At 36.8% G+C, this 14,183-nt stretch overlaps 1 protein-coding gene across 3 annotated transcripts in view; it reads left to right on the top strand.

The window, feature by feature from the left end:
• The window catches only part of CDH13 (cadherin 13), a 534,614-nt gene that overhangs the window by 292,662 nt on the left and 227,769 nt on the right, over positions 1-14,183 (top strand). For all 3 annotated transcript variants that reach the window (XM_067302424.1, XM_067302423.1, XM_067302422.1), the window contains exon 6: positions 5,314-5,458. In XM_067302424.1, coding sequence (XP_067158525.1) covers positions 5,314-5,458 — 145 coding nt within the window. The remainder of the gene's footprint in view (positions 1-5,313; positions 5,459-14,183) is intronic.

The following is a 14,183-nucleotide window of genomic DNA, read 5'->3' as shown; positions in this document are numbered from 1 at the left end:
AAAGAATGTGTAAAGAGAGGAATAAATGAGAAGGCCTATAGCATTTCTATAGTATGAAAAGGTTTTGCAACTTGGGGTTAAAAAACAAAAAAGTCTTCATTCAGATAACTATAATGCTTTACATTGTCTTCCGATAGTAATTTTCCAGGAAAGCATGTTAGAGATAAACACGCATAATAAAGATAGCCCATCTTAAAATAAAAGCAAAGACACTATTTTTTTTGTCTCGAATCTCTGAGTATGAAAGAGTTTAGTGAGCAGAGGAGTACAGTGATACCTATAATCACCAAAGTACTGCTTTAAGCTTTCAAAAGTCTAGACTGAACCTGCACTTGAAGGCACTGTTCACTGTCTTCATCCTGCAAAGTCCTTTCCAGACTGGAGCTGCTTACGTTTCGCTTGTGAAGGGACTGCAAAACAGCGTGTTCATAAAAAGTTAAGAAAAGAACAAGTAATAAAGTGTATATATTTTTTTAAGAATCGGAATCTAATTTTTTTGAGTAGAACCATTAGAAAGACAAAGCCCCTGTCAGGATGCCCATATGAGTACTTAGGCTAATTTATCCCTCCCCACCTGGGCTCCAAATTTGAACGTGAGCCTAAATTCTCCCGTTGTGGACAATGGTGCCACTTTTTTGCCGTCACCTGTACTACCTTGCTGAGGTAATCAATACCCTGTCATCGCCTAGTTGGAGGTAAAAATATTACCTATACCTTTTAAAAATACTGAATTTTGCTTTTATATCTTCTCCCTTCTTCTATCCTTGTATCATGTAATCGTTGACTAATATTTTATTCATATTCTTAATAGCAAGAAAATTTAATTGTAATTTATTTGTGTGTCCAAATTATTATCGTCTCTGAGTTGTTTTAAGTAATTGCAGCATTTTTTAAATAAAACTTAGTGTAAAGAGAATTTTTGTAATACTTTTTATGACCAGCCAGCTTTGGCTTTGTGACAGCCAACTTACATGACAGCCAACTGTTTCCTCATAAGAGGATATTATCTACATGAAAAATCTGTAAGTCTGTCAGGCTTTCTCTACTATCAATTTACATTTAGGAACCGATGATAAATAAACCTAGGAAATATTCTCAATAATAGTTTTGATCAAGATAGGAATAAACAAGCTAAGCAGTGGCTTATATATATAGATACTTGCAAGTAATTGAGATTGGGACAGGTACTGGTATAGCAATCTTTTGTAATGGCATAATGCTTTATTAAGATTTTTGGGTGTACTCAGATTGCACTGTGATGCATCTTTTTTCCATCTTGCTGGTTAAATTGTAGTCATCTGCATTTCCTGTGTTCTCTTAACCCCAGGGATGCTGTGATTCAGGAAAGCTGCTGTTTCCACACACAGACAACTGAATTTTGTTGCTCTGTGAAGCTGGATACTAGGAATGTGCAGAAAACCATCTGTTGAACCAAATGGAGGAAATGTATGAAAAACATTCTAATCAGCAACAAACTGGAAATTAAAATTAGAAAGCAGTTAATGAATAAAGAACCTATATTAGACTTTGAAGATAATTGAGTTCTAAAAGACATTCCAGGTTTACATATGAAAACCTTTAAATTTATGACTTAGTTTTGTCTGGGCCATTGACTGGCTGGATACAGCAAGTAAAAAACAGATATTTATAGGCAGACAAAGAATGTGGCTATCCAGAATCATTTCACCAAAAACAAGAAATGAAAGGAAAAAATGTTCTATGAAGAGGAACCTTTAAAATTACTTTAAGTAATGGTAATACGGAGCCTAGTTACCTTTTCCTGTAAATGTTATCCACATTGCTGACTGCAGTAGTGGAAAAGAATCAAGACTATGTAATATAAAGCAGAATGCTTATAACAGGTTTACACATTTTTGAATAAATTTACTAAACTTCTAATAAAATCCTTATATTTAGGGTGATGAGAAGATCCTCACTTCAGATATAGTGAGGAAAACAGAATGGGAAGTCAGGAAGTCCCTTTTGGGAATGGAGAGTATTGAAAAAGTCAAAAATCTATTCCTGCCTCAAATTTTCTGTATTATATTGCTTCTCCCTTTTTTCATTGGCGTGCTTAATATTATCAGTGTTTCTAAGCTATATTAGCAGCAGTAGCCAAAGTCTATTTTGTGCGCTATCATGAAGACTTCTGTTGTGAGATGTAGCAGTTCTCATAACCCCCTTGACTATCCTTTGTAGTTTTCATGTACGCTTTTGTCAAAAATTAAATTGGGATTTAGCCTTGAGTGCTCCTGGAAACATGGTTAAGTAGATTATGATTCACTTCGTCCTTGTGAGCATAATTTCATAACTTCTGAGTTGAAATGTTGGAAGCATAGTCAATCTTATCAGGTTTTCACATAATAAATAACTTCACAGAGCTCTGCAGATTCTTTTTGACAACTTGCTCAAATCTGTCTTTATGCTTGCCATTTTTCCTTAGAGTTGTGTTGTTGCAACGACTCTCTAGGTACGCATGGAAACCTCTCCATGTTGAGGGGCATCATGTGCTGTTGCTTTGCATACCTCATTACAGGGAGAGATCAATAGGAGAAGGTCTCGATAGTTATGGGTGACTGTTGATACCGATCCCTGCCAATAGCCCTGGATACGCCTTGCCTTTTAACAGGCATATATTGCTTTTGATCTGGGGCCGATGTTGCCCTTGGTAGGCATGGAAGGGTTTTGACATCAATGCAAGGTAGGAACCTAGAGACTTTCTGGATGTTCAGTTGCAGTCTCTTTCTATCACAGGAAGGAACACAGTAGCTTGCAAGCATCATTCAAGTTTTACGTTAAAACTAGATGGGCTTTCTTACCTTTCCTTGCTGATAGGCCGAAATCTCATTCTTCTGATAGACACAATCTAATTTTCCACCTGGTCTTATTTACATTTGTTTTTGTGCCAATATTGTCTTTTACTTAAACACTTCTTTCTTGTGTATGGATTTTTTTTAATTTTTTTTTAAGTAGAAGATGCACTTTGTTGGTTTTGTGGTTTGTTTTTATTTGGGTGATGGGGATTGGCAGGCTACGTAAGATGCAAGGAAACATCTTTCACGAACCAGACGTGTAAAGGTAGATGGTTGTAATTAAGGGCTGCAGGCTTTTTTTTGGCAAACATTATAGAAGACTGGGAATAAAAGAAGCACGTCAGTTAATACATAAGGCTTAGCACAAACCTACAAGATATTGTACAAAGACCAATAAAATGGAGTCCTCTGTCATCGTAACAAAATGAAGCAGAGCTCCTGTAACAATTCCCATGGGCTTTTTATGACTTTTGGGGCAACAGGCCTCAGACCTGATAGACTTTTCAATAATTAAGTACATTTTTTCCAGTCATTAATAGGAATCTCCTATTCTCTTCTGTAATCTGGGGAGGTTTGTAAGAAAAACCCAAATATCAGATTAACTTTTGCTTTAGATGACTTACAGTTTTGATAAGAGCAGCTGAAGTATTTTTTTGAACTTTGCAAAGCCTTTGTTCTTTCCAGTGAGCAGTATAGTCACTTAATATTGAGATAGATTAAGAGCAAGTTATCTTGAATTTGAAAATGAATTTGCTGGATTTTCACAGTGAAATATTGTTTTTCTTCCATTCCCCAAAGCAATTAACATAGTTTTGATGAGTCAACATTTGCCAAGATAAATCTTTTTGTCATCAGTTTCCAACTTTATCTAAAACTGTGTCTGGCTTTAATGTAGTTCAGTAATAAGACTGAATTTTCATTCCTAGTCCCCATCACACTTTATGCAATCCTATGATTACTACATTTACTTCAGAGTCCAATGTTAAACAAGCCCTGGAAAGTAAAGGGGCACGTGCCTCCATAAAACGTCCGCTGTGCCAATGCCATGTGATTCAGCTGTCTTCATGTCAGAACATTTGTTGGCTTTTAAGCTATTTAGCTATGTATCTAGTAAGAAGTAAGGCTTGAGAAAGGCTCTGCAAGAACACTTTCTAGCTAAGTCATGATAAGCAAAGTGAGTAGATGTTAAAACAGACCACAACACCATTTAGTGTGTGTGAGCAGATAGTTTACCTAGAACATAAATACTCCTACTCACACCCAGCATGTTCAACTATAAAAGTGGAATGTACTTATAAGCCTAACAAAATACACTGAGATGTGATAATAAGCCATCCAGTTTAATAAAGGAATTTAGAATTCTGACCTAATTCTTTCCCAGTAGGGTATATCACTAACGTATGAATAATGTACAGGTCTAAGGCATGTCAAGGGAGAATAAATTAACAGAGTAAACAAAACACTTGGAGACTTCCAGCCCCTGCTGCTATGACTGTCTTGGGGAAAGATTGGGAGAGGGGAATACTAACATCTGTGCTTAGGTTCATTTTCTGGCTGGCTTAACTCCATTAAAGAGTTGAGTCCAGGGAAGTATAGGGTAGGTGGAAATGATAACTGTCTCCTGATGTGTTTATTGCTGTTTTTATTGATGTCGTGGTGAGGAGAGAGAGAACTGCAAATGTAGAACATGGTTGCAATCTAAATTGACCTTTTCTGTTATCATATAAGAAGTTTTGTGTGGTTTGCCCTGATGGCTGCTGACATTTTAGTAACTCAGTGTGACCTCCCGTTGTGAGTGGAGGGTTGAGATATATGGTATGACCTCCCCTTCCAATTTTTGGAAGTAAAAAGTTCAAACAAATCTGCAGCTGCATGGTTCATCTTTTTATCCAACAGATGCTTTTGTACACTGGGATGTGAGCATGTGTGTGCATATATTCCTGTTTATATAAGACTGTGTTGTTCTGTCCTATACCTTATTGAACAAACTGAAGAAGTATCAGATGTATCTAACATCATATTTCATTCCATCATCATTGAGAAAATGTATTTAGTATGTCTAAAAGCACTCTTGCCTTTTTTTTATAAAAGGTCTTAACTGAGCGTTAGAAGATATAAGTAGAGTATAATGTGATAGTTCCATATGTGTGCTCCTTAAATGTAATTGTGCTTGAAAAAAGTAAAGAAACAAATTCTGAGTAAATCTTCACGTAATTAGGACCAAATTCTGGAGGGTCCCCCCTGCCCCCATACTCTAGTCATTTCATACTTCAGGAAACTTGGCATTTTCAAATTACCCAGTGGTATCTTGATATGAATGGATATCTGACTTTCTCTTTTACTTAGATTTAAAATCTGTTCCTAGCCCAGTCCCAGAGCTGCAAGTGATATCCTTGCCAGGGGCTGGTTACAGCAGTGCTGATGTAAGCTATTTGTTCTTACTCCTTGTTCACCTTGATAATGAACTAATGAATTTACTTCTCTCTTTTTGTTCATACAGCTGGAAGTTGAGGTCACAGATTTAAGTGGGAAAATCATTGATGGCCCAGTCCGTCTAGACATTTCTGTAATTGATCAAAATGATAACAGGCCAATGTTCAGAGAAGGACCCTATGTTGGTCATGTCATGGAGGGATCCCCTACAGGTAAGTCCATTCCAGTCATACATCTATAAATTACCACTGACCAAGTTCTGCCTATCGATAAATGCATCATTTTTATATTGGACAATTTTTCTTTCTGACTTTGTGGCTCACTGAATCCTTCATCACATAAGAAGGTGAGAGCAGCCTTTTGGGACAGTGAGTAATGATTTTTGGAACAGTGAAGTTTCTGTGCTAAAAAAGAAACAAATGCAGAACAATATAGCTTGGAATGAAAGCTTGGGCTTAGGTTTTCACTTTGTTATTCATATGTGGTATCAACAAAGATAACCCCTAGGACACGATTAAGATTCAGACCAAATACAACATGTACAATTTCTGTTCAGAGTGGAAATTCCACCTTTTCTTCGTAAGATTGGCTGCTGGCAGGGTCATTTTTATTTGCTTATATCGTACTAGGTGAGGTAAATAATGGGAAGAAATGAAAAGTGCATTATAATATCAGCATATATATATATATATATATATGCTGATACTGTAGGGCAGATTGAGATATTGAACTGTTACCTGTGTAAATGCAAATGCAACAAAATAAAAACACACTTTGAGAATTAAAGTCAGTAATGAAAATGTTCTGCCGAGTTCACTGTAGATTTGATTATGAAATTGTGTAAAACTAAAGATCTTTTTCCAAATTCCAGTTTGGATGCACACAGCTGTCCTAGCTAACTTCTTCCTGCAGAGACAAGCTGAAATAGTTCTCTTCAACTTTTGTCCTCAGCTGTCGTGCAGTTTTGTTGAGAGTTGTTAACCAGCTGTTGCATTTCACTCCAGAGGTATCTCCACTGCATTTGTAAGCGGTAATTGTATGAGCAGAAAACATAATAGAGTTAATTGTGAGCTCAGGGAAAGAAATCTGAAATGGTAGAAGCCCCCATTAAAATCAGTGGAGTGATACTGATTTAGCTGAGATCAGAGTTGTGGGCTATATATCTGTATGTCTTTCTATGCATCATTAAACACAAGGCCATATCCTCTCTACACAGTTGAAGCTGTGCCTGAGTTGAGACATATGGTTTTGACTGTAGAGGCGTACTGAAATGTTTTGAGATGAAAGCTGGAGTCAAGTGTGTTCTATTACTATGAATATTTAATGTTCATTGAAGTTTAATGTGGTGACAATGTGCTTTGTTTATTGTGAACAAGGATAGACAATACCTTTCACTTAGTTGCTATATTATATGTTGGTAGGAGCAGGTATTATTTTATTATTTGTGTAGTTTCTATAAATCATGTAACCTTCTCAGCAAATTTTACGTTTTGCATATAGTTGCCATTGTTTGATTAGCTGCAGGTGTGAACTGTATTATGAACTGCTCTTTTGTCAGATTTAGGGTGTTAAGATAAATGTTAGTTTACTTTACTTCTAACAAGCAGGCAACAAACCAGCCAGGCGATTTGGAAGATGGACCATTTTTTCATTCAAACAAGAAATGTACTTCATATTTATGAGTATGGCTTCCAAGTGGAAGTTAATTCTTTTCTAATGTAGTTTTCTAATATATTCTTGTCTGCTTGAGATACTGATGAATTATGATGAATTCGAAAGAAATTGCCTTAGATTGTCCCACCTCCCAGTCCCCTTCTGTTGTAACATGAGTTTCATCGTTAACTCAGATTATATTGGCACCAAATTTCTCTGAGATTCTGCTGCACAGATCAGTCAATAGTATAGATCAGAGTATGACTACCTAATCACAGGACTAGCTTTGCTACTCTTTTCTTTAAACTGCAGCATAGGCAATTTTTTGTCATACCTATTTAGGGAAAAAATACACGTTCCTAGATCACTGATGAGGATGGTATAATTTTAGTAGATTCCCAGCCCCTAAAGCCAGTATGTCAGCAAAAGAAAATGGTGCCAAATAGAACTCAAATTCTGCAGCATTTTGGCTCTCATCATGCTGGTAGTATATGAACTCTGGATCTGAGCTGAGAGCTCCTGTAAGTCCTCCGGTGGTCTCATCTCCCTCTGTCAGTGCAGAAATTTGCTCCTGTTATGTAGCAAATGCTGATCCCAAACAGTAATGTTATGTACTAAGTAGCTTTAACTGTTACTTCCAAGCTGCAGGACAATATTTAACTGTTATCTGTGATACATTCCTCCTTTACTCAACCTTCATGCCAAAATCCTCTTTTCGCCCAACAGTTTATTTTGTTTTAATTAACATTTCCCTATTTTTTCTCATCTTTAATCAATTCTTGATTTTTCTTTTTTTTTTCCTCCTTATATTGAGAGTTATACTTCTGATTCAATGTGCCTCTTCCTCAGTCCAACTTGCAGTGCATTCTCCTATACTTATCTTCATCATCCATTTTTTCCTACTTCGTTTTGGTATCTATCCATGTGGCATTTGGCATTATGATTGTCTTACCTGTTAATCGAAGTTTGAATAATTTTGCTCAACTTCAGCTTTTATTCTCTCCCTCCTTCCTCCAGATAACCCATGAAACTTTGTAGCCTTGTTTTCCTGGTGTCAAGAGCACCAGTGCTTGCAAAGTTATGCTGTGCAAAAGGGAACCTATGGAATCAGTGTCAGCAAGAGTCTGTCATAGTTCTGTACTCCAGTGGCACCCAGTCAACCAAAATTTCATGTTGTTTACATCCGTCTTCCTTAGTTCTTCAAATTTGGTGGCATGTATTTTAAAATTATTCATCAGATTTTGCTGTCTTGCTGTTTCCCATCAACAGTTGCACTGGACAGCTTGATAGAAATCTTCATATGCATGAGTTTGCATGTATGTGCATGTAAATCAACATGTTCTGATTCCTTCTTACTGTACTGAAATTGTGTTGCTGTGCTTCTTGTTTGAAGTTCCAAAAGAAAGGCTTTGTATTATATGCATAACCTTATTGCCTATCACAGCCACCTACACCTTCATTCAAGCTCTAAATCAGCCCCATTCATCAAACCAACCCAAAATAAATAATGCTCATATGGGTTTTTGACTTGGATTTGTCTTCATGACCACTGGATCAAAGGGTAAATGTCTATGGATGCAATGCGATGATTAGAGAAGTATAATTACATTGGAAACAATATAGATATACTGGATTCTGACCTGAAGGATTTTGAGACCTTGTTTAGGGGTTCACCACAATATTGTCATCTTGCTTTAAGTTATTCATTTCTGGGTTCCTGTGTTTCTATTGGCTCTAAAATTGCATTTGGACATTGTCTATTATTCATCAGAAATATGGGAGAATTACTAATAAATGAATCTTGGAGAGAGTTTAGCATCACCAGTTTAAATACCTAAATCTTCATTTTAATATCCAAATGAAGGTTTGGACTGGACTTCCTTCAGGATGCTGTAAGACAAATGTTCCAGATTTCTCTTGCTTTCTAAAGTGACTTTTTGTCTCTAGTGCTTTGAATGTTTAGTTCCTTGATTAGGGAAAGACACAAAACTTTTTGCCTTGCAGTGATGTTGTATATTTTTTATTTTATTTTTTTCTAAATTCAAGCTAAGATTAAAAAAAAAAAAAATACTCCATTGCTGCTCATCTTATAAGATACCAAGGCAGTAATCACATCATGGCTAGACAACAGAAACAGCTTGAACAACTTGCTGCATGCATGCGCAGGCAACCTGTTACAAGGAATTGCACTGTAATTAGATGGTTCTGTGTGCAAATGGTCCTTTTATTTCTCCCTAATTTTTCTTGGAGCTCCCTTGGGCTTTGGGATGGAACTGGGGTATAAATTATAATATTGGCAGTAATAATGAAGTGGCTCTGCCTTAGCTTTTCTGAAGGATAGTGCATCATCTTGCACAAGTTTAAAATTCTTTAAATTTTCAAGATTACATTGAAATACTGCAACAAGCAAAATATGATGGTTTCCCCATTTAATGTATGACTGACCATACTTTCTTTGCCACATAAAATAGTTAAAATTAGGGAAAAAAGAAAACATAGAGATAGTATGTGATTTTTGTATTTATTTCATGTGTCTATAAATAGTTAAAGAACCTTTTGTGCATACTCCCAATGTGGATGTATTTTAGTGGTGTTTTAATAGATTTTTGAGTTACTAAGGCTTTGTTTCTGTACCCATAAATTTGGTTGGTTGGTTGGTTATTTGGACAGGTAGTATTTTTGTGTCATCACAAAAGCAAATATCTGGCATTGTTACTGAGAATATAAAGTGATATATGCATCACATGAAAAATATTCACCGTTTCAAGCCAGAGCTTGTCACAGGTTGTGATTTATTTTATGACCAAAAAAATGTGAATGGTAGGCAATATAGCGATGTATTTCCTAATATATATTTTTCTCCTGGAGTGAATTTAATCAGCTATTTTCATGGAAACTGGTCATATTCCTGGAAATAGCCTAGAGTCAAATTCCTGCAAAAGTACACTCAAATGCATGTTTAAAGTGACTGTATGACCTTTCCTGGACAAATTAAAAGCTTGATGACTCTCTATTTGGAAACAAGCAAACAAGCAAAGTAAAAAACAACACAGCGCTCGAAAGGTAATCTGCATTTTTCCTATTGATTACTAACATCCCCAATTTCTGCAGGAGGCTGAAGTCAAAGTATGACAGGAAAATGATACTTGAGCCTGATTCAGTGACACCTGTGGCAATTTTTCTACTGATTGTAATGAGCTTTGTCTGAACTGTGCTGCCGATTTCTCACCTTTTTGTTTTCTAATTTATGACACAGTGCATTTCCCGTAGTTTTGAGACTCATTTGGTCTCGGCAGTGGCCAGCCCTAAGGCTTAGGGTCTGTGGTCTGCTGCAGACCTAACCGCAGTAAGTTAATGAGGGGGACTGTGATCTTTTGAATTACATAGGCAGGCAGGGGTGTTTGGATATGCTTCCCTCTTAAATGGTTGAAAAGCAAAGGCTGGTTAAATGAACTTGGCAGCCATCTCATTTCACTCGCTGGAGGCATTTAGCAGAAATTATTTTAAACACATTTGACATTGTTATGTGACTTGTAACGATACGTTGCAAGCCCATTGGGGTAAAATGTTAACTGCAGTGGTTGGGAAAATTGCTCGAGAATTGCATTAAAAAACAGCAACTTGTTTTCCATGCAGCACAATAGCCCGAATACATTACATTCCAGCTGAGGAGCCCCAAAGCAGGACTGAGAGAGATGCCTATAAATAATTACTAGAAATAACAGGACATGTAAAGAGGCAAACAGAAGAAATTAAGAGTAGCCTAGAGGGATGTTCAGTATCAAAAAATAATAATCTGTAAAAATGGATAAAACACGAGGAAGGGTCTGAAGCACTGAATGTTATAGATAGCTGTGCACTGTATAATAAATAGTACATGGCTATCATCCAGATAAATGAAAATTGGTTCTAAAGGTGGCGGCTTCTTATCAAGAACATGCTACGCTGTCTTTTTACACTTAACAGCAACAAGAAGGTTAATACATGAATGAATATAAACGAGTTTGGATATGGTAGATGAGAATGAAAAGATACCAGGAAAAGTAAACTACGGCAGATTGGCCTAACAAAGTGGCCAGGATATTTTAGACATCTTTTTCTGGCTACTATGCAGTTTTTGTCACCTTTGATGCATTTCATATTATGGTAGTGTTTTTTTGACTCTATTTTTTCATTCCTTTGCAAGTCTGCTGGTTCATGGAGTAAGAAGGTTACCAAAGCTATAAAATGCTTAAAATTGCATTGAAATTGGTGAGCTCTGTAGGCCCACGTCTTTCCTGTGACCTGTCAATCCAATAACATGGGGGAAACTACAGGGGTGCTTTTAAGAGCTTTCCTTCAGGCAAGATGTAGGAAAGAGAGACTTTTCACAAGGAAGCTCCAGCAGAAGAGAATAGTAAAGGATAGTGTCTCTTTTTGTCGGAGTAGAGGTAGCATCTGCTATTTCCCAGTGTCATCTGATTCTGTCTGCATCAGTGTCCAGATGTTACTTCTCCTTACTTCAGTCTTTTTTATCATAAAAGTTACTACATTCTGTGTGCACATTTATTCATGTTTTTAATGCATTGCATGCATATTTTGAAAATAAGATTAAATTGGAGGAGTAGTTGCAGGATATCAAATTCTTAATAGAATTAAAAAGAAAATGGTGTCAACAGCAACACCCCTTAGCACAAGGACTGAGCATCAATTAGGCTGGTGGTGCAAGTCTGAAGTAGGATGTGGGTTGCTTGTATTTACTGTGCTCATGCTTTGCACTTTGCTGAACCTTACTCAAATGGGGAGATTTACAAAGTTTTTGAGAGCCCCATGTATGGAAGCTCTGCAATCTGTTTAGTGGAATGCACACACATTGTGTAAAACTACTGCACCGAGCAAAATACTTCCTGCAATTTGTATTTGGATAGAGTTTGTGACTCTAACGAGAGAATCAAATTTAGAGTATTTGAATAAGAAATGGATGCAGAAAAGATGTAATCAAAGCAAGGAGGTACATTTTGATAGGTCTCAAAAGGTACTTCTAGGTGAACCACAGGCACATGCTCCAAGTATTGCTGACACAGATGATGGGCTTAAATTAAAACGATGAAAAAGTTTGAGACAGCATCAAAAGCACTTTTCTGTGTTTTACAGTTTATAATGAGAATTGTAATTATGAATACTTTTTGATATTCCTTGTAATATGAGGAATCATGATGAACTCTTTTGGGGATTCACCCAAGATAAATTAGTATTTCCACTGAATTTACTGGGGAAAATGCTAAACACAGATATTTTTCAAATGTGAAATGGAAGCTTGCATATATGCATTGTAGGCCTGCTTTGTATGATATAGGAATAGTGGTGAATTTTAATACTAGAAAGTAAAATACTGCAGTTCGTTCTGAGCTTTAATTATAGGAGTCTCACCAGATCATAAATAAAATCCTTACTAGCCTGCCTGCTAGGCCCTGTCTTGGTCCCAGTTGGGTGGGCATGATCTGCTAACCCTGAGGAGACTACTTTGGATTTCTTCTCCCATCTTGTATTTATTATACTGATTCGATCCAAATTAATTATGTTTTCTCCCAATCTAAGTGAAAGAAGTTTTCATCATGCTTTTTTTCATTTGTTCTCTTTGTTAAATAAAACTTGTAAAGACATAGTTTAGCCTTGTTATCCTGTGTGTAACCAAGCACTAAAAAAATTAAAACTTTTAGTGTCATGTATTTTGCAGAAAATATAGGAATGGAGCCACTTTGGCCTTGCCTCTGACTAGCAGAATTGTTGAAAACTCAAGTGTGCATTACAACCTCTCTTATGGATGGCACTTTAGCAGTTTTTGAAGATGTATAAATTCTTTTTTGGTTTCTGCCAGTTAGCTGCTAAAGATATGTAATGAGTGCACTCATTATTTCATATTAAAATATTCATAATTTTTCTAAAATCATCAGTAGAAAAACTTAGAAGTATATATAGATCTAAGCCGTAAAGGTGAAATGTCTGACTACATCCACCTCAAAACTATTTCAGAATTAAAAGTTGAAATGTGGGCTTTTTTGATTCAGAGCTCTGTACGGTGCAGCAATACCTTGGTTTTCCCGGAGGTTTGAGACGTCAAATGTCACACATTTAATTATGAAGCTTGTTACCACGAGCTGTTGTGGAAAACAAGTATAAAGTGGTTCAAGGAATCTGACAAATCCAGGGGGAGCAAGTTCGTCGTGAGTGGCTTGATTATTCAGCACGGTAGGATTTAACGAGACGCTGGCCTAGGAAGCCCCGGCGCTGAGGGACGCAGAAGCACGCAGGGCAGCCTGGCTTTGGCCATGCAAACCTTCTGCACGTGCCTTTTTCCTAATTATCCATTGCTGCAGATAGGACGCGAGGCTTTGGGCATGACCCGGCAGAGCAGTCTTTGTGTTCTTCTGGGTTCAGATGTGTGTAGTTTTATGCATATTTTAAAAATTTACAGCAAACTGCTAGCAGTCTTTTCTAAGGATTAATCAGCTGAATTTCAGCACAAATATACTCACTTCTTCCAAGCTCTTCATAAACTAACCTATCAATGCAACAGACATGAAGTAGGTAGAGATATCATTAATGCTAATATTTTAATTTTCAAACAGAAGCCAGTTGGCTAATTATGCACAGCTGCTTTGTAAATACCAGGAGAAATTTGTTCCCAAATCTGTGTGTGGATAAAATATACCTATAAATGTATATGTTTATTGTATTTATGTATTGCAGAGACACATGACCATGTACAGACACACAAACACTTATCTTATACTTTCATAGGCCTAGGGATCCTGGGATTTTCTAGTTACTGTGCCTATATACATAATAAAAAGAAAGGATGATAAATATGCTCTGTATTTATAAATAATATATTATGGTATTATGGCAGACAAAGATGTACATCCAATCTAATTTGCCCTTGTATCTTGGAGGAAATAGGAATGACCCGTTGCAGTATTATCCAGTCCTTGCCAGGTGCTTAGCTATGCCACTGTTTTCAAGCCAGTACATTTTGAGCAAATTAAAACAATCTCAAGTGTAGCAATTAGCAGTTTACTGAAACTAAGTGTGTGGTAGGAATGTCTGGAAGCAGGAGCCTGCAGTTCACTCCAGGGTTCAATTATCCTTGATTTTCAGCAGAAATAGGTTAGGCGCAGAAGAAGCTCCAGATCACCGTAGGTGCCCGGGTCAGAATTTTTGGCCTGCTTGTAAGAGGTGGAAATGCTGAGCCACCCCCTTCCTCCGCCCCAGGCATAAAATTCGCCTTGACTTTTTTTCTTGTTA

Source organism: Apteryx mantelli, chromosome 10 (assembly GCF_036417845.1).
Source record: "Apteryx mantelli isolate bAptMan1 chromosome 10, bAptMan1.hap1, whole genome shotgun sequence".
Taxonomy (NCBI): domain Eukaryota; kingdom Metazoa; phylum Chordata; class Aves; order Apterygiformes; family Apterygidae; genus Apteryx; species Apteryx mantelli.
Note: the sequence above shows the minus strand (reverse complement) of the source record. Positions and strands in the feature narration are given on the sequence as shown.